The following is a 19,811-nucleotide window of genomic DNA, read 5'->3' as shown; positions in this document are numbered from 1 at the left end:
TCTAAGAAATTAAGTGGATAATGATTGAAGGAAGTTGCTCAACAGTAACATGTTTGCTCATATTCATTTAATACAATTCTCTTAAAAGTCAATTAAGGATTTTAATATTTTCTTAGTGTTTTAATGATTAACTCTTTTCTCAATGTTTACCTTAATGTTCTCTAGCTTTTTATCTGTTTTATTGATGCTTTCTGTGAAGTTGCTGTGATTTATTATTTTATATTTTTAATATTCTGTAAAAATACAGTATATTGTTCTAATAAATAATACAAAATAATATTTTTTCTTCCAGAAGTTTTTCCTGCAAACGCAGGCTCTGCTTCTTCTTCTTCTCCCTCCCCACCTCCCACTCCCAATCAACTGGGTGTTGAAGGAATTGACCATTGGCTTATTATCTGAGCTTGACCTTGTGGGCTGAAATAGATGACTGGCCTAAAGTCACCCAGCCGGCTTTTATGCTATACTCTCTTGGTTCTAGCTTTGTGCCTTAATCACTAGACCAAATAATATAAATAATTTCTATTACTTATAAATAATATAAAAGAGAACTGTTTCAAAACTGGTTCCATGAAGAAGCAAGTATAACTTTAAATGACCTTGATTGCCTAGATACCATAATAAACAAACTTTAAATTACTACAGAGAAAGATCTGAAATAGAAATAAAATGGACAAATATTTCAACAAAATTGTAAAAACATAATAAGTCAGAATGTGATTGTAATTTCTAAAAATTAGTAATCTAGTGAACAGTGATGGACACTTTCTTGGGAAAGAAAAAATGATTAAGAAACATGCCAACAGCACAGATAATCTTGTTCCCTTTAAGCCTTTTTCTGGATACAAAAGTTCCATGTCAGTTACTCCCAAAACCTTCTGTAATTCCTGCCTATTCCCCAGAAAGGAAATTTATGACAGCACATCACACATTCTTGTTTTCAGCAGACAGTCATGGTGCCCTGTTATATATAGGCAAAGGAACTGCATCAAAGTCACGGTGTCCCTACGGGACTTTTGAGAATAAGGGAAAGGGATAACATATGAGGGTAAAGGTGCATGAATAAATGCATATGTTATTCCTTAACTGGCAATCTGTTCAAAAAATTTGTGAATCCTGTCTTAAACTAATTATGAAATGTCCCAAATTATTTTATTATATGGTAGACTTCATCAGTAAAGCAAAAATTGCATTTATGATAAGATTTTAACAGCAAAAAAATTTAGAAGGGCCAAAAACACAAAATAGGCTATCACGCCAATCTGGTATCCCCTTCAAAAATTGTTTCCTGGTCTTGGAAGAAGATATATGCAGAGATGATAAACTAGTATGTCATAAACGTATAAATGGCAGTGCTTCAATCACATGGTTGCAATTGTCATCTTACCCTTTTGCTCTCCTTACATATGCCCCTGGATGATACTATAGAACATGAGCACATTTGGGCAAGAAAGAAAAAAAAAACAGACTGATTCCAAGTATCTCATCTTTAACAGACTTAGATTGGATCTGAGAGAATGTTTTCATATATCCTTTTTTAACTCAAGGAAAAGAAAGGCAAAATGAAGTCCTTGTCACATAATTCAGTTTTTTAGTGTTGGCTCACAGAATAAATCCCCCCCAGCAGAGCCCTAAGCAAGCATACTTGAGCATAATTTTAGTTTAATATAATCCAATGTACAAAGACACAAAGCACCACTTGTGTATTGGAAACTGAATTTCTTACCGTAGCAGATGTAGCAGCTGAAAGCAAAGGTAATATGCCACCACAAGCCATAATCATATTGTCCATCACTTGAGAGACAAGATGAATTGTGTTATGTACAAAGATGACATTATCACTGCTGTTCACGAAGTCCATCACAGTCTTGGTAGAATGACTGCTCCAAAATAAAATATACAGGATATACGTAATTTCTCTTGCAGTGTTACAAAGTACTTATTTATTGAAGTATTATTTACTTATATCAACAAGAAATTTCTCCTGCAGCCAAAAATCACACATCAGCATTCTAAGTTACCAATGCATCTTCATCTTAACTTGAAAATGCCTTCTTCTTATCCTTCTAATTTTCTCCAGAACATAGAACTCCACAAACTATGTTTAAGTATGTGATGAATATTTATTATTAGCAACCCCAATTATCTAATGTCTGCAAAAAACACTGAATAAATTATCAGATTTCTCTTGAGGGTTACTTAAGACAGTGAGATGGGTGGTGCTTAAATCTGATAAAATAAATTAATAAATTAGATTTGAACTCATTCCCCCTAAGAGGAAAACAGTAATTTATAAAGATATTGCACACTTCACTTTCTAAGCAAAAAGAATAATAAAAATGGAAAGCATGAAGAAATTTAATTCCTGCTACAACAAATAATTGCAATAAATTCCTTCTATTTCTTGGGCTTTCAACCAAAGTATGCACTGCATGTGATTTAATACATTTTCATTTTGGTCCATCAATAGACTAAAACTGATGAGTTGGGTATCCCAGAGGTGCTTTTTCAAAAGGCAACTGGACTTTGTTTTTCCCTGAAGACATTTCACTTCTCATCCAAGAAGCTCTTTCGGTTATGAGTGTTCAGAGTTCACTCAGAACTGAAGAAGCTTCTTCGATGAGAAGCAAACATCTTCAAGGAAAAATGAAGTCCAGTTGCCTTTTGAAAAAGCACCCTTGGGACAACCATGACCTGGATGACTGAGAAACTGCATAGATATGATAAGTAGGGTAACTTCAGATTGGACAGTTAGACAATAGTCCTTTCTATTCATATCTAATCTCTCACAGAACATTTTCTAATATTTGATTCTGTTTTTTAAATAACATCCTAATGCTCAAGGGAATGTCTTGTCCAACTTCTTTTCAGTAATGCCGGGTGTTGCTAAACCTCATTTTAAAAAAGCAATCATAGTGTTTCAGTAAACTAGAACAAGTTTGAAAGGAAAAAACAGCTTACAGAATTGAGTTTTGAAGAAGCATTATTTTCCTGTTCAAATGAAATCAAATCACAAGGGAGAAACATATAGAAAGAGTATATTTTTTAATGCAATGTGATTCTTGAATTATATGAAAACATTATTTAATCAAGATTCGAGATGTGTAGCATTTCAGAAGATGCCAATGCAACTTGGTCACAGAAGGCTCCAATTCAACTTTGAGAACTCAGTTATATATTACAATTCATCCATCTAAAAATATAGTTCAACTTTTTTTATCTAATTAAGACACAGTTTTACAGTAAACCGCCTAAGATTTTTTTACCTTCTCCACATTTGTACATCTGTTTCTATAGAAAAGAGAAGATCTGTAAGCAAGCGCTGATGCATTTGAGACCATCGGAATTCAGGGATACGGAACATGGTAGATCTAGAATCCTTCCTCTGCCCATCTGCAGGAGTTGCTACATTTTGATCTGATGAATCATATTGCCTAGATGTCTTTGTAAACAATATATATCGAGAGAGATAAGTCAAGCTGAAGATCACACTGAAAATTTCATCTGAGCCTTAGCATATCTAATTCCATGAAAAGCTGTTCATACTCTACAGATATGATATAGTCAATACTAATTTTATAAAATCATGATTATTTAAGGACTATGCCTAAGCAGTCATATCAATTCTATATACTACTTAGCAACTATGCCACCATCTCTGCCAGCCAAGGTAAGAATAAGCAGCAGCTAGACCTTACCACATAGGGTGCATATATTGCTGCTGCCTGTGATTTTCCTCCTTTGAGGAAGTGTGATGTAACTTGATGATTATCCATTGGAAGGTATTTCTGCAGGAGGGAAGCACTTAGGAACATCACTTTAATTAGGAATAATGCATAAGTGATGCAAATCGTGCATGCATTCTATTTTTAAATTATTAAAATATTTTAATACAGAAAATTATGTGACATTTTAATCTCAACCTTATAATATTTGCAGTTAAAACATCTAATCTATTTAGGTACTTTACAAATCTGTTAGCATTCATAATTATAATTGCCATAAAAAGTTAGCTAAGTAGACAGACATTCTCGCATACACACACACATTCACACAATCATGCTATCTGGTAAATATTTTTAACTTACTTAAGTAGATAGTAGTGAAAAACCTACCTCAGAAATGGCTCTAGGAGGATGATTTACTTCTGGATTTGCATGGGGTTTTAATTCTAATCTTTCAGTATCTGATGCAATGCTGGAAACATCAAGTCTGGCAATTTTCTTATCTGAAACAATTATTGCTTCTGAAGTCTGTGGTTGTGTGCTATCTACAACTGTCTTGGTTTGGGGTTGATTAGTATTTTTGTCATCAATGTTATTCTCAGTGTCTGAAGTTGACTGAGCTCTGTTTATTTCAGGACCGCTGATTTCTGGCAAGCAATCCTGCTGTTCTGTTTCCACTGATCCTTCAACAATTGATCCTTCAACAATTGATCCTTCAACAATCGATTCTTCAACAATTGATCCTTCAACAATTTCAGGTACTACTTCTATTGAAACAGGTTCTTTTGAAGAAGCAGTGCACTGCTGTACAACGGAGGTTACCTGGCTATCGCACAAATCATTTTCCTCAATGGGTTTTGGAACACATTGTTCTGATGTAAGTGCCAGATTAGTCTCCTCTTTTAAATCAACAAAATCTTCATCTTCCTCCACACCTTCTGGTGTTACATTTTCTAACATTTCTGGACTTTCTAGTGTTTCAACATTTTCTAAAGGTGATTGTGAATCACCGGTACTTATTTCTTTTTCTTCATGGTTTATTCCAATAATTTCAGCAGTATGTTCTGAGCTCTGTTTTGTCACTTGGGCTTGTAGGGGAAGATCCAAACTAGGAGCTTCATTTAAATCAAGAGTTTTCTGAATATTTTCTGATTTGTTTTTTTCTTTGTTTGTTTCTAAATTACTGTGTTCTTCAAAATCAGGTAATCTACTTTCATCTTTCAAAACACTGTTGTTCATGGGTCTGTTGTCAATATCAACTATAGAAGTGTCAGCTTCTTTTTTTTCAAGAAGATGGAGTTTCTCTGTAACTTCGGTTTCTTTACTAATACCTGAAACTGTTCTAATAACGGATGATGGACCAGCACTGCAGCATTCGTCTCCTTTCTCTTCATATTCCCTGAACATCCGAGAAAGGTTCTGTTTATGTATTTCAAAAGTTACCTTTTAAAAACAGAACAGTTGGAAATGTTTTAATTTTAAAATATTTAATGTTTACGACTTGCTATATTTCTCTAGTAATATATAGAAGTTGACAGAGTAATTGTAAATATATGCACAGTAACCATAAAAACAAGTTAGATGGCAATTACTATATTTCGGTCTAGCTTTAATGGAGTGAATTTATGGGTTTCATGGATACAGTATGTTGTAAGCTACCAGAAGTGGTAGAATAAAAATGCTTAAATAGATAAACCCGTATCATTGTTTAGACTGAACACTTAATCATTATTTTTCTAGTTAAGTTACCTCAAAATAAATCAATGTTCAATTCTAGAAGCATTTGGGCTGGAAAAAGCCATATATCATGCCTTAGCCAGCCACATTTCCATATCTATTTATAAACATCCTGTACTCAACAATAGTTCTTTTTATGCATTTATTGTAGAGCAACGAGGACAATATTTTTAATATTAATCCACTTATTCAGTTCCAATTGGATCTTTCCTTAAAGTTAAATTGAGATTATTTCATGGTCCAGGCATTGCCTATATAAACAGTTGGTGGTACTTTATGGGGTTGTTAAGAGCTGCAATATTATTAGATTTTTATTATACAGCAAAGAGAAGAGAAGAGAAGAGGAAGAGGAAGAGGAAGAGGAAGAGGAAGAGGAAGAGAAAGTGGTTGAGGCTGAGGTAAATCTGACTCAGAAGAACCATATCTCAGCACTAGAAGCATAGCATCACAAGGCCTGTTGCTACTGCTGACATTTCAACTATGGATACTGGGCACCTAGTCTGCAAACACATTGTTACTGACACACCAAAACCAAAGAGACAGAAAAACATCAAATTGTGTTGACAGCACAACTAACCTTGCAATCAAAGCTGATTAGCTCCATCACAGTTCAGAGAGAGATTCAAGTATATAATATACATACTCTACATCATTTAATTTCAAATATACAATTTATATCTGGGAAAAATTAGATGTCAACTCATAAAGCATCGCAAAACATAGGAACTACATCTGTGATAGCCTGGGCCTATATAAATTATCATGCCAAAAACATTTCTGCTTTCTACTAACTTTAAGCCTTTATCCATGCCTGACAATATCTTAGATTAGAATCATTTTAATTTGTAAATCTTCATGCTTATACAAATTTTCTATACATTCCTAGAGTATTTTATGGCTCTTGAACCTCATGCTCTGAACTAAGTCTTTGCCTATCAAGGTCACCATGGATACCTTTGCCAATGTCAACCTCCAACTGTTATTTTTTTTTGTGAACAGGACAATTTTGAAATGATAAAAAATCATGAGAAGCAAATTCTGCCTTTACATTGGGAATTAGAATGTATACCATTTTGTAAGAAAGGTTTCCAGGCATGTCACGTTTCAATGATATGTTATCTGTCCAATACTGAGTTGATATCAGACAATTCTGGCTCTCTTTTTCACTCCAACATTCTTGCTGCTTCATCATTGTCTTATATATAGCAAATTTTATATAGATATTGTAAGATATCTATATCTATATAAAATGAAAGACTATTTTTATACTCCAAATATTTAACATATATCTATCATACTTATTTTATATATAATTTAAACTTCCACAGTACTATAACAATTCATCTAACAAGTATGACATAAAATATTGTTAAGGTAGCAGAGAGCCTATGTTTTAATTTCATCACCAACATCACAAAAAACAAAGAAAATGATGGAATCCATAGTGATCCAAATTTCACAACAGCTGTTCCTGAACCAAAAATGAATCAGTATTTTCTCCTGGTTGCTATCATGCATTTTTCCATTTTGTTCACTCTCTCTTATCTATGTCAGCAATATATTTTTTTCATTCATCTTGACAAAGGTGCAGTGAACTGAGAGATATATAGCTCAATTTTTTAAGATTCATTTCCCAAAGAGGTAACCTAAGCCCTGTAGAGTTTTTCATCACCTAACTTGGTATCTGCAGCCTTAAATATTCCCTTAGGCAAACGAGTTTCAGGGCAATATGCTTTGACAAGGAAATTCATGGACACCTCCTCATTCAGTAACAGGGTATGTATTCTATCCTGAATTTCTGTAAAATTGTATTATTTAATGGATATATGAAAAAGGAACAAATCACAAGTTAAAACTTGCAGAACATCTTTTTGGTAAAATCAGCATTTTATTAATAAAAGTACATTAGTATGCACAATTTCATTTTTCTTCAGAATGCTTATAAAATGGACAAAATGGCAAGGTGTTTAGAATTATTTGAGGTTAAAATATGTATGATCTCGAATCCAGATTTCCATGAAGAACTCTCAAGATACAGTTCAATATTCAAAGCAGATGAAGTCACTGCAAACAGCTTTAAACTCAAATTACTAATCCTTATATCTATTACATCTATCCTAAACAGCAATAGCTTCAAAATCAGATTTTACATACTGTAAATGTCTTGCTACAGTTGCTTCATCAATAGTTGTAGCAACAGATTGTGACAGTTCTCTCTGAAATTGTCTTCCAGCCACTGCTGCATATTGACTACAGCAGAGTTGAAATGTTGGAAGCCTTAATTGCTTAGTATTTTGGACAGGAATTATAAGATTGTAAAAATGAACTGAAAGTAGTACCTTGGAAAACAACCTGGAAGAAATGCTTCTCTAGGGATGTGAACTTTGCCATTGAATGTTCTTCTCTAGAATTCACTATCTCTGCCAACCACATGAAAATACAACTTAAAGAAGAATTTCTGCCTTTCTAATTCAAAGATAAATATTACAGTGCTCTCCAGAATTCCAAAACACATAAGAGAAATCGATCATTTGATTCTTCAAATATTTTCTAATCCATAAAGATCTATGCCACAATTCATCACTACATAAAGGAAAGTAGCCTCTTTTTAGAGTTTAGGCAAATCAAGAAATTATATGCAACATTTGTTAAATTTCTAATCACCAAGAAGATATTCTGCTAGTTATTTAAAATAAGTTCAATAGATCTGACATCCACTGAAAATGATTTGTATTGCATATTGAGTTTTTATGGAGGACAAATATGTTTGTTATTCACATTAAGAATAAATAAGGTAAATGACACTTGATTTTTTGTGGCAAGACAATTGGATAGATGTCACCCATTGTTACACACAAAAACATGTTTATTTCAGTCTCATGCTTTAAAATAAAAGGAAAATTAATGGCTTTAATTATTATCAGCATTAGATCCTGGTTCCTAATACCATTCGAACTGAACATGACATGAATTCCGGTTGCTGTAAACTTGCACCGACAACTTGAAACCTATTGTGTTAGCCAAGGGAATTTCACATGTACCTTATCTTTAATTTTATATTTCCCTTTAGGTATTTGCAAATGTGCAACTGATAATTTAGAATTAATTACTGGGTATTGCTTTAAATTAGCAAGCTAAAAGGCCATTCATTAATCTTCACAACCATGTGATACCTAATCTATAGCTATTTGCAACATTTGGAAAGCTCCTCTATGCACTACCAGTTAGGACAGTTTCAAGCTAATAAGTACAAGATTCCCTCTACCATTAATTTTAACTTAATTTGACATTCAGCTCACTAATTGCTAGACAGAAAGATTAGAATGTACTATAGAAAAGCTATGATGATATATTCGGCACTAGAATCAGAGTATAAAAATGACAAAAAGTTAGTGGTTTATAATGATTTAGTTTCTGTTATTCATTGTATCTTTAATGTATATCACATCAAAGATGAAGTCAAGATTCAAGGCAAAAGAAGACTGGGCATTCACATAAACAAAAGGACATTAATTTTGTGGAGTTTGTTTTAATTTTACAAGATTTCCTGGCAAAATATTTTATTTTTTATCTTAATGAGAGCTTTATTGACCTGTTTTTCCACCCTCCTAGGAGCAATGCTAACAGCTCAGACCTGGAAACTCTCCACACCATTCAGAAAACAAATAAAATTTGACTGTAGGCACCAATACCTGCTGATACCAATCCCAGGAAATCAGTCAAAAAGAAACTGAGGTCCTGTATACACAAAAGCTTGGCACTTTCCCCAACATAACAAATCATTTAGCCCCCATACTGGCAACTTACTTATTATACAGATCAAAAGACTGTTTTAAGTCCCAACATTGAATTTAACTGTCAGAACACAAAGAAGTTATGTTTACCATTATTATTGTAAAATAGTTTAATTGACAAGATTAGTTGCATCATTTTTAAGATGCGTATTGTGGAAAATGTTTTTCAATACAGTAAAAGCTATCCTATCTGTCAATTATGTTTTTCACAGAAATAATATGTTCTATAAACTCTGCCAAAGTAGTGAAATACAGGCAAGTATTTGTATTTTAGTGATACTGTACTTCCACAATGTATTCCAATCCTGAGTTATATACACTCAAACCTGTAAGTTACATGTTGATATTATGTATTAAAATCATGGAACAATAGTAATTTTAATCAGTGTTTAAAATTTAACTCTGGGAGTATATGATACAACAATCTTAATAGCGGCTAAGCTGGTCTAAATCTATAAAAGTTAAAAGTCCACTTGGGAGCTCTATTGTCAGTATTTTTGTGTGATGTTCCGTTTTTTAAGAACTGGAATAGATTTACAGAAAAAATTACAAACAAATATTATGAGAAGATGCTGAGAGAAATGGGAACATTCAGCCTTGAAAAGAAAATATGGACAAGACAAGGTGGGGGAGGGAGAGAGAGAGAGCTACAGTCACACTCTTCTATTATATGGTTTTTAATATAAGATGGTAGTGACCCACAGTAAGGATGTGGAGTAATAAATTTAAGACATTCTAGAGTATTTCAGAGATCTTCCTGGTGACAAAAGCATTAACTATCAGGAAGTGCTGAGGTTTCTCTTCCTTTTCTGGATATATATAGAAGAATAAGCAACATTCTAATAGCTAAGCTTTAATTTGCATTCCTGCTCTTACAAGAGGATTACACTCAGTGCCATAACACCATGATTCTTTCAATGTCTTGAGTGATAATGTCTAATTTCAGTATGTTCATTATATAAAGATAACTCTCAAACTATTATCAATGCAGCTGGGGATTCTAACTTGCACAGAACAGCATAATGGAGAAGAAATATAGTGTACATACGCTTTATTACAAACTATGTGACAACATGTGTCAGGGAAGTGGCATTGTACAAATGGCATTCAAAGCATGGATTTCCCAAAACTAGCATGAACGTGCTTATGTAAGAATGGGCCTTCAATGAATTTGTAGAATATTAACCAAAAGATATCAAAACAACTAGTACCATTAGCATAGAATGCTGCATGTGAGATGGGTACAATAACTAATTACAACAACCCCAGCCTGGAGTAACAATGAAAAGTTAATATCATCAGTGAAAGGATTTCATACCTCAAACTTTAAGACGATCATACACAGCAGCTTCATATACATGTTAAGAGAGCAGGGATGAGTGGAATCCCATGGCACCCCATAAAAAAGAGTTACCAGACTGATCTCTCATCCCCACTACTACAGACTGAATCTGCCCACTGAATAAGGAACAGAACCATTGTAGAACCACGGAGAGGGCCCGTAACTTGGGCGTCCTCCTGGATGCACGGCTGTCTTTAGAAGAGCATATGACGGCCGTGGTCAGGGGGGCTTTTTATCAGGTTTGCCTGATATGCCAGTTGCGCCCCTTTTTGGATCGGGACTCCTTATGCACGGTCACTCATGCCCTCATTACTTCCCGCCTGGACTACTGTAATGCTCTTTACATGGGGCTCCCCTTGAGGAGCACCCAGAGGCTCCAACTGGTCCAGAATGCAGCCGCGCGGGTGATTATGGGGGCAACATGGCGCTCCCATGTAACACCTCTCCTGCGCGAGCTGCACTGGCTTCCGGTGGTCTTCCGGGTGCACTTCAAGGTTTTGGTTCTCACCTTTAAAGCGCTCCATGGCTTAGGGCCTGGATATCTACGAGACCACCTTCTGCCACCGATAACCTCCCACCGGCCAATACGCTCCCACGGAGAGGGTCTCCTCAGGGTGCCGTCGGTCAAGCAATGTCGACTGGCGACCCCCAGGGGGAGAGCCTTCTCTGTGGGGACACCCGCCCTCTGGAACGAGCTACCCCCAGGGATACGACTGATCCTGGACCTCCGTACTTTCCGCCGGGCTCTGAAGACTTTCTTGTTTCAGCGAGCCGGGCTGGCTTAAGATTTTAATTGATTAATTTATGGGTAAGGGATTTTAAAATTGGAAAGCCAAATTGGATTTAATTATTTTTTAAATTATTTTAATTTTCATACTGTATGTATTTTAACTCTGGCTGTTCACCGCCCTGAGTCCTTCGGGAGAAGGGCGGTATAAAAATTAAATAAATAAATAAATAAATAAATAAATAAATAAATAAATAAATAAATAACAAGGCCTCCAATGTCCAATCCCACTCTGGTAAAATACTATGCTCAATGGTACTGAAAGCTACTGAGAAATCTAAAAAGACCAAAAAAGCTGCCCTATCCCATCCAAGTCCTGACATATGTCATTCAGGAGAGCAAACAATGCTATCTCAGTCCTATGTCGAGACCTGAATCATATCTGAAACGATATGAAAGGGTTGAGAGGAAGGAGACTTCCTTTCTGTTTTCTTCTGGAGGAGAAAGAAACCTTAAACAAGAGGTTTCTGTCTAAAAAAAAAATCAATAAAAGACCACGGTAGCAGCAATGATAGTTTGTACAGACAGTTTATGCAGATAAAAATATAAGTTTCATTGGAATAAAATAAATTTGATTAGATTTCTTTTTTATATTTCTATATTTTATATTTCATATTTTAAAATTATTGTTACTGTTTCTTATTCTTTTTTTTTTGTGATTTGTATAACATTGCTTCCTTACAAAGAGTATGCTTATTAGCTTGTGATTCTAATAAAAGGAGGAATATGGCTTCTTATATGTCCTTGCAGCATATTAGATACAAAAGAAGAAAATGGTCAAACTGGGAAAAGAGGGGTACAGTTAATAGCTGATAATTCCCATCTATAATGAGAGTAATTATTCTAATGGAATAAGAAAATGCTAGCTATAGAAGCAAACAGACAGAAGGTTGAACAACTAGCCTCGTGGTGTGACCAGAACAATCTGGAACTGACACACTCAAAACTATAGAAATGGTGATAGACTTTAGGAGAAACCCTTCCATACTACCACCTCTTACAATACTAGACAACACAGTATCAACAGTAGAGACCTTCAAATTTCTAGGTTCTACCATATCTCACAAACTAAAATTGACACCCAATATCAAAAACATCATCAAAAAAGCACAACAAAGAATGTTCTTTCTGTGCCAACTCAGAAAGCTCAAACTGCCCAAGGAGCTGCTGATACAGTTCTATAGAGGAATTATTGAGTCTGTCATCTGCACCTCTATAACTTTCTGGTTCGATTCTGCAACCCAACAAGACAAACATAGACTTCAGAGGATAATTAGAACTGCAGAAAAAACAATTGCTACCAACTTGCCTTCCATTGAGGACCTGTATACTGCATGAGTCAAAAAGAGGGCTGTGAAAATATTTACAGACCCCTCACATCCTGGACATAAACTGTTTCAACTCCTACCCTCAAAACGATGCTATAGAGCCATGATGGCGAACCTATGGCACGCATGCCAGAAGTGGCACACAGAGCCATGTTGCCAGCCCGCACGGCGTCGCCCATTCCTCTTCTGGGTTTCCGGGGCACACATGCACACCATCCAACTAGTCTGCTGGTTGCTGGTATGCATGGGCGTGCGATAATCAGCTGGCCTTCACATGTGCGGAAGCGGCCAAATGAAGGCGCTCTCAGCTTTCTAATCCACGATTGTGCAAACAAATGCTGAATCAATCAAAGTCAGTCCATCGGGTGAGTGATCAATGCTTGTTTAATTCGCTACGCACGGAGATCAGGAAAAGACAAGTACGAATGGTCTAAAGTCGGCGTTGAGCAAACGCCGCTCAGCGCCATTTAAATAAGCCATGCCGCCTGTGCCCAATCCCGGCAGCGCGTCTCAGCTGTTTAGTATTTTGGCTGCTACTTCCTGCTTGCTCTAGCCGGGATAACGCTGCTCCTGAAGCCACGATGCTGCCGATCCATCGTCTTGAGGTATATTCCCAACTTGTCTTCGTATGTGGTACCACCACCACCACCACCTAGTGACCCGCCCTCACCACAACTGAAGCCTAACCAACCAGTGCCCATTCCCCCCTTGAATCATTGCATGATCGTGTTTGTGTGGCGAGTCATGGCTGGGCTCGACAGGCTCGCTCTTAGTGCAGGTGCGCACTGGCCATACCATTGTCACCTGCATGCAGCTCTGGGACATCCACCCCTTGCCAGCCAGGAGCGCTGCTGCCAGTCGCTCCCCTGCGCCCACCCACCTGCTTGCCTTGTCACCACCACCGCTGCTGCGAGGAAAGGCCCTGGAGTTGCACTGCCTGGGATCCACGAGGGGTGCCACAGGGGGAGACCAGGTATGGCTGGACGCTGTCCAGAGTGTGAGGCTGGCAAGAGAAGGAGCCCTCGCTGCCTCTTAGCCAGTGCGAACAGCCTGCAGCAAGGATGGGCGAGACGGGGCTTCCCTGTCTCTCCACATGAGCAGGCTTGTAGCATGGCCCCAGGCCTGGGAGGGGGATTGAAGCCCCGGCATGCCTATCCTTTCCACTGCCACCCCATCGGCCCCGCCACCAGCGCTTCTCATGTTACCGCTTCCCTCTCAGTGGCAGGAACAGCCAGCGGCAGGTTTCAATCCCTCCCCTGGATTGAAGCCTGCAATGCACTTTTCTATGTTCTATGTTATCCCCCTAACATCTAAGAGGTTTTAATGTTTTGTGAACCTGTTTTGGGAGTAAGGAGAAGTTTGGCTCCATTGCAACAATACCCCAAAGTAGTAAATTTCCACTTATTTGGGGGCTAGTTAAATATACTTGTATTTGATGATTTTATCACTTAGAATCGATTGAGAATCAGATAGCTTCTAGAAAATGCCATAATAGTATGGATTGAAGGTTCATAGAAATATTCAAAATGTTTCTTTCTATAGTTACAATTATAGTTTATTTACAACATTTTCCTCTTGCACAAAATTAACTAAATCTGTATTATTCTTTAATATCCAGTTTAAACATTTTTCATATTTAATTATATATCTTATAATTTCTAGCCATTCTAGTACAATATAACCTGCCATTTTTTCACACCCTCCATTTTAATCTTTTCTTCTGCTCCTCACATACACTTCAAAGTAATTCCCATGAAACAACAGCAATTCCTCAATTTTCTTTTATTTTAGACACAAGTAAAAACATATGAGATTTCTCTCTTTTTCCCTTAGGTGCATTTAACTATAATAGTAAGGACCTTTTGCAAATTATATAGCTTAAAGGTCACTAAGGTATTTTTAGTGTGCTCTGTTATTTCTTTAATTTTTCATTTTATATTCAATAATTCCCTTATTCTATTTTGAAATAGAGTGGGTGTTTTACATTTTGACCACTCACTTCATTTTAAACAGCATAATTGAAATATGTGAGTAGTCAATCCAAAAATATAATTTTTATGATAAAAGCCAACATATGTAAGCAGGAACTTCTGATGTTGTAGAAAGTTTAGGGGGAGTCCTGCAGATATATTGATGGGGAAATGCATTTTTATAGTCATGGGGTTAACCCACTAAGGATATGGGATAGCTGTTTAAGTTAAGGGTTATATGTTAAATTTTTTCCATTATTTTTCCAATCATGCTCAAAATATTATTCTTATTTTACAAGAGTGTTTTCATGTTTTAAATTCTAAAAGTTTATATGAATTCTGATCCTACTCTTCTATTCCTCAAGTTATTCCATTGGGATAAGAACATACCAGGCCTTCAAGGTCTGCCATTTTCAAACTCTACGTGGCAAATCTACGCATTTCAAGATTCATCCATCCTCTTTTCATGCCTTCAGACTTTTTAAACTTTCCCCATAATTCAATACAACCAACAAATCATTTTTGCTGGTCTTCTCTTTTCAATTTGTTTGCATCTGCAAGCCTGGGCATGTCAAGTAAATAACTATATAATTCAACTTAATTTTATGGACATCAGTTTCACAGAGCAATAGTATTTGGCATTTAATCAATCTTATATTTTGTCAAAACATTAAATAGAATGCTAAAGTTTATCCCTTATTTTAATTTATTGCATTTGAATTCTCAATTCTTAGGGGCTAAGTAATTTCTAACTTAAAATTACATGTGACATAAATTACTATATTTGTAAGCATTTTAGATATATAGTGATCCAGCATTCAAATTGCAACTGAAAAATAAATATATTTTTTTCATTTTGCGATTAAAAATAATTATCCAAATTACTTTCAAAATATATTTTCAGAAAATGAATTCACTTTAAGAAGTTGCAAGGATTTAGCAAAAATAAAGAAGACATAAACATGCTCAAAACTGAAGAAATGATAGAAGAATTTATCACAATAGGAATATAGCTTCTATCTGGGTGCTTTTGTGGTTAATTCTGCTTAGGACTAATACAGAATCTAGACAGAAAAATCAAGTTATTTTATACATTATATAATGAAAAGAGCAGAAATGAGAAGTAGGAAAGATATAAAAATACTGAATTTTTTTTTTTAATCAGAGCATTACAACAGGCTTTAGCTATAATAGGATTATGTACACCTTCAAATCCTGAGAGCAAAAGAAACCTAGGTAGTGCAATTATGCCACAAAAGCCATCACTGCTTATAAAGCGTAGTACTGCAGTTGGAAAAGAGGCTACAGTGACAAACGGCTTCCCTGCTACAAAGGTGGCAGGAAATCTATCAAACTGGACAATAAAATTGCAATTGAGTTTCTTTGGCTTTTTATAGCAGCTCCATGTATCTTGATGTGCAGCTCTGCAAAATCTATCCAATTTTGCAATACTAGTTCTTTCCACACAAGCTCTTTACCAAAAATAAAATTACACAATAGAGTATGAATAGACAATGGCTGATGCATAAATGAAATAGAGCTGAAATATAAATTAAAGCGTACAAAATTTTTAAAATTACTGTGACTCAGTTTAAGGAAATTTTGTCCTATGAATTTGAACACATTGAAACAGTAAAAAATACTTACTTATTCAAACTAACACTTCCAGAAAATTCAGAATTCAGTAACAATTATTAAGAAAGTTTTGAGGATCTTTATCTTCAGAACATTTACAGAGAAATTTAATTAAAACAGGTTATTTTATTACTAATTTTTGTATGCTACTCTAGAAAAACAAAAGGATGAGAAAGAATATGACAGTTTGAACAATATATGTTGCAATAGCATTTATGCAATAGCATAAATCTTAGTTCATGCAGGTGATATGTCACAGGAATAATTAAAGTGAATTAACCTGAATTCAACATCACATGCCACCTTACTCTTGCATTGTTAAGACAGAAATGTAAAACTGTGGCTAATTTAACCCAATTATTAAAAAAACAAAACTGACTGAACTAGTGGTTGAGACACCGCTTTTCTCTACCGTAAATTGACTAGAATAATGAACTCTCGCAATAAACGCCACACAAAAAAGGCTGTCTGATTCTTCTTGTTCTTAAAATGTTCCCACCATCACTTAGCCACCCCACTTTACACCTGACTGGGAACAAGCCTGGCTGAAAGTGCCATGTAGATACTGAGTCTCAAACGAGTATAAAAATACATAAACTAGAAATGAAAACGGTATTAACAAAAGCTAATTTTTATAATTTTATTGGACTGAAAAATTAAGTGATAAACTTAATATTAATTTAAATAATAATTTCCCATGTCAGAATACAAATATGTAAACTATCAAAATCTATGTAATGCAGAAACGGAAAATTATTGTTTCTTATAGTATGTATATGCCATGTATATACTACGTGACACACACATATACCCATGTATTTATATGTATGTTCTAATTGGCATCCATTTATATAAGATCATTTTATGCCAAAACAGAGCAGTCCAAAATTTATATCTAGAGTTATTAGCAATTTTAATATTTATTTTCCTACAAATGTCTATGAACTCATAAGCAAATGTTCATGTTGGAACATTTGGTATGCGGTGTATGGAAAGCTTGAATCAACGTTAAATTGATGTCAAGTGTCTAATACCAAACCGAATTTAAAACTGAATAGACATATATTAATGGTGAAAAAATAGCTTTATACATAAAATTTATTAGGAATAAAACAGGGGAAAAAGCACACTAGAAAACGGTTAATTTCCCTATAAACTATACACAATTTAAGAAAATTATTAAAGCTAATTTCAACCTCTACAATTCAAAAGAATAAATTGCAAATTAAATATTAATCCAGAATCTTAATTATCAAACATAATTCATAAACACCTTTTAAATACAATCTACGTAAGTAAAATCGTAATCTGGAAAGAGAGTATCTATTGTTTCACTTTATAAATATTATGGTCTCATAAGACATTGACATCCACATAGCTGAAAGAACAATTTTTGTACCTGAACTGTGCTGTCAACACACCAGGTGTCCCATAATTCATGGTGTAACAGGGGGAAAAAGTCTCTTCATTTTTCTTACATTGTAAATCCCCATATGGAAATCCACCCAGAGCCTTATTAAAAATGTTTGGGGGAATAGAAGAAGGAACCACCGTGGCAGCCATTGCAACTTTATTCTAAAATCTGTTTCTCAGTTGAAAAAAGGTTTACCCCCCCATTAGAGAAAAAATTCTTTCCATCACAATTTTATTATAATTGTAAAAAAAAAAAAAATATTATTAGTAGGAATATTGTTTTATTTCTTATTCAGGAAGAAACCTTCTTCCAACAACCTTTCCTCTCTTTGTTTGGATGGAAACAGCTTTTGCTTCAGTTTTATCAGTAATTTGTTGCTCAGCCTCTCCATATAAGAAAAGGGCATCATTCTAAGGTAGAAATAGACGAAGTGCGCCACCTTGTGTTTCAAATTTATATGGTTCAACTGCACAGGCAGTTCATAATAAAAGGAAGTTTTCTGAACATCAATTTAGCTATTCTCATACCAAGCTGGTGCATGAAATTACACAAGCATTGCACTAAATATTTTTAATTATTGCTTTATGAAATATTGACACCTTCCCTTATTTTGTTTTCTCTAGTTAATTTCAGTGAAATTTGTTTTTGCACCAAATTGCCCTTCAAAATTCTTTTTAAAAATTCTTTAAAAATCAGAATTAGAATTGTTTTTGCATAACTCACCTTTGAATGTGTAATTGCTAGAGTATCCACCCAAACACGCCAGCCACCCCATTCATACTTTATTGCATGATAAAGTAGTATTCGAAAAATGGCATACACCATTTCTGTTATCTTCTGTTCATCAGAGCTTTGGGGATTAAAATAGCAAAGGGAAAGCATCCATTCCTGCCAAACAGAACACTGCAGTAAACTCCTGAAAAATTGCAAACACAAATTAACTTTGAAGAAAGCAGGAAAATACAACTCAAAGACAACTGAAATTTGTCTTGAACACCAATAGGAATTAGAGATTAATAAACACTTGATACGGCTAGTAATTGAATAAACCACCTGAACAATTTGAGGCCAATTCTTAGTTTAAAAACTATTTTTAATCATGCAGCTTGAAGAAACAACTTTTTAAGCTATATTATGATCTTACCTCCTATTCTCCCTGCTGTTATTAAAAAGCTTAATCATGTCTGATAGGAAGACTCGGTGGACTTCCATGGTTTCTGAGCACGGTGGGGAATTACGTAGCAAAACAGCAATAACTTTCAGAACCTCTGGAAAACATAACAATTTAAAAAACCAACATGAAAATAAGATTTTTATCCCCATCATTTTAGTTCCTCCTCCTTCTTCCAATGTTAAGAATTATTACATGGGTATATAACAGGAAGCAAAGTATAACTTTTTTGGAATTATTCCTGGATCATTTCCTATAGTGTTTTCATTAACAAACCAGTTTGTGTATTAAATAATGGCAGAAGAAATATTGGTCCTTCAAATACACCCTTATATCTTTTCCCTTGTATCTTTATTCTGGTTTGAGTATAATGCATCTTAAAATTCAATTTAACCATACAGCAACTTGAAAACACTCAATATTTTTATTAATTGCTTCCTGGGCCCGAGTCACAAGAGAAATCTTATTGGTGAGTTTCCCAAGGACATCTGGGAATGTCTACTAAGAGACAGAAATCAGATAAGCTGAATAGCACATATTTATAGATGGATAATGATTGCATCTTCAAGTATACCTTTAGAACAGAACATATTTTCAATTAAGACAGGATGTTACTAAATTCAGACCAAAACTTTATACTATACAGATAATCCTTGACTTGAAGCCATAGTTGAGCCCAAAATTTCTATTGCTAAGCGAGATAATTGTTAAGTGAGTTTTGCCCCATTTTACGATCTTTCTTGCCACAGTTGTTAATCATAGCAGTTATTAAGTTAGCAACATGTTTCTTAAATGAATCTGGCATTCTTGTTGACTTTGCTTATCAGAAGGTTGCAAAAGGTGATCACATGATCCCGGGACACTGCAACCATCATATATTATGAGTCAATTGCCAATCATTTCAATTTTAA

The 19,811-nt window shown here is 35.0% G+C and overlaps 1 protein-coding gene across 9 annotated transcripts in view; it reads right to left on the bottom strand.

Annotated features, from left to right (window-relative positions):
- Positions 1–19,811, bottom strand: part of LRBA (LPS responsive beige-like anchor protein) — a 359,129-nt gene that overhangs the window by 279,824 nt on the left and 59,494 nt on the right. For all 9 annotated transcript variants that reach the window (XM_034442710.3, XM_060686876.2, XM_034442712.3 and 6 more), the window contains exons 21-25: positions 18,874–18,997; positions 18,453–18,645; positions 4,113–5,165; positions 3,264–3,439; positions 1,724–1,877 (exon numbers count right to left, since the gene is read on the bottom strand). In XM_034442710.3, coding sequence (XP_034298601.2) covers positions 1,724–1,877; positions 3,264–3,439; positions 4,113–5,165; positions 18,453–18,645; positions 18,874–18,997 — 1,700 coding nt within the window. The remainder of the gene's footprint in view (positions 1–1,723; positions 1,878–3,263; positions 3,440–4,112; positions 5,166–18,452; positions 18,646–18,873; positions 18,998–19,811) is intronic.

This window comes from Pantherophis guttatus, chromosome 8, assembly GCF_059756535.1.
Source record: "Pantherophis guttatus breed Tessera chromosome 8, ASM5975653v1, whole genome shotgun sequence".
Taxonomy (NCBI): domain Eukaryota; kingdom Metazoa; phylum Chordata; class Lepidosauria; order Squamata; family Colubridae; genus Pantherophis; species Pantherophis guttatus.
This window is presented reverse-complemented; position numbering and strand designations above follow the sequence as displayed.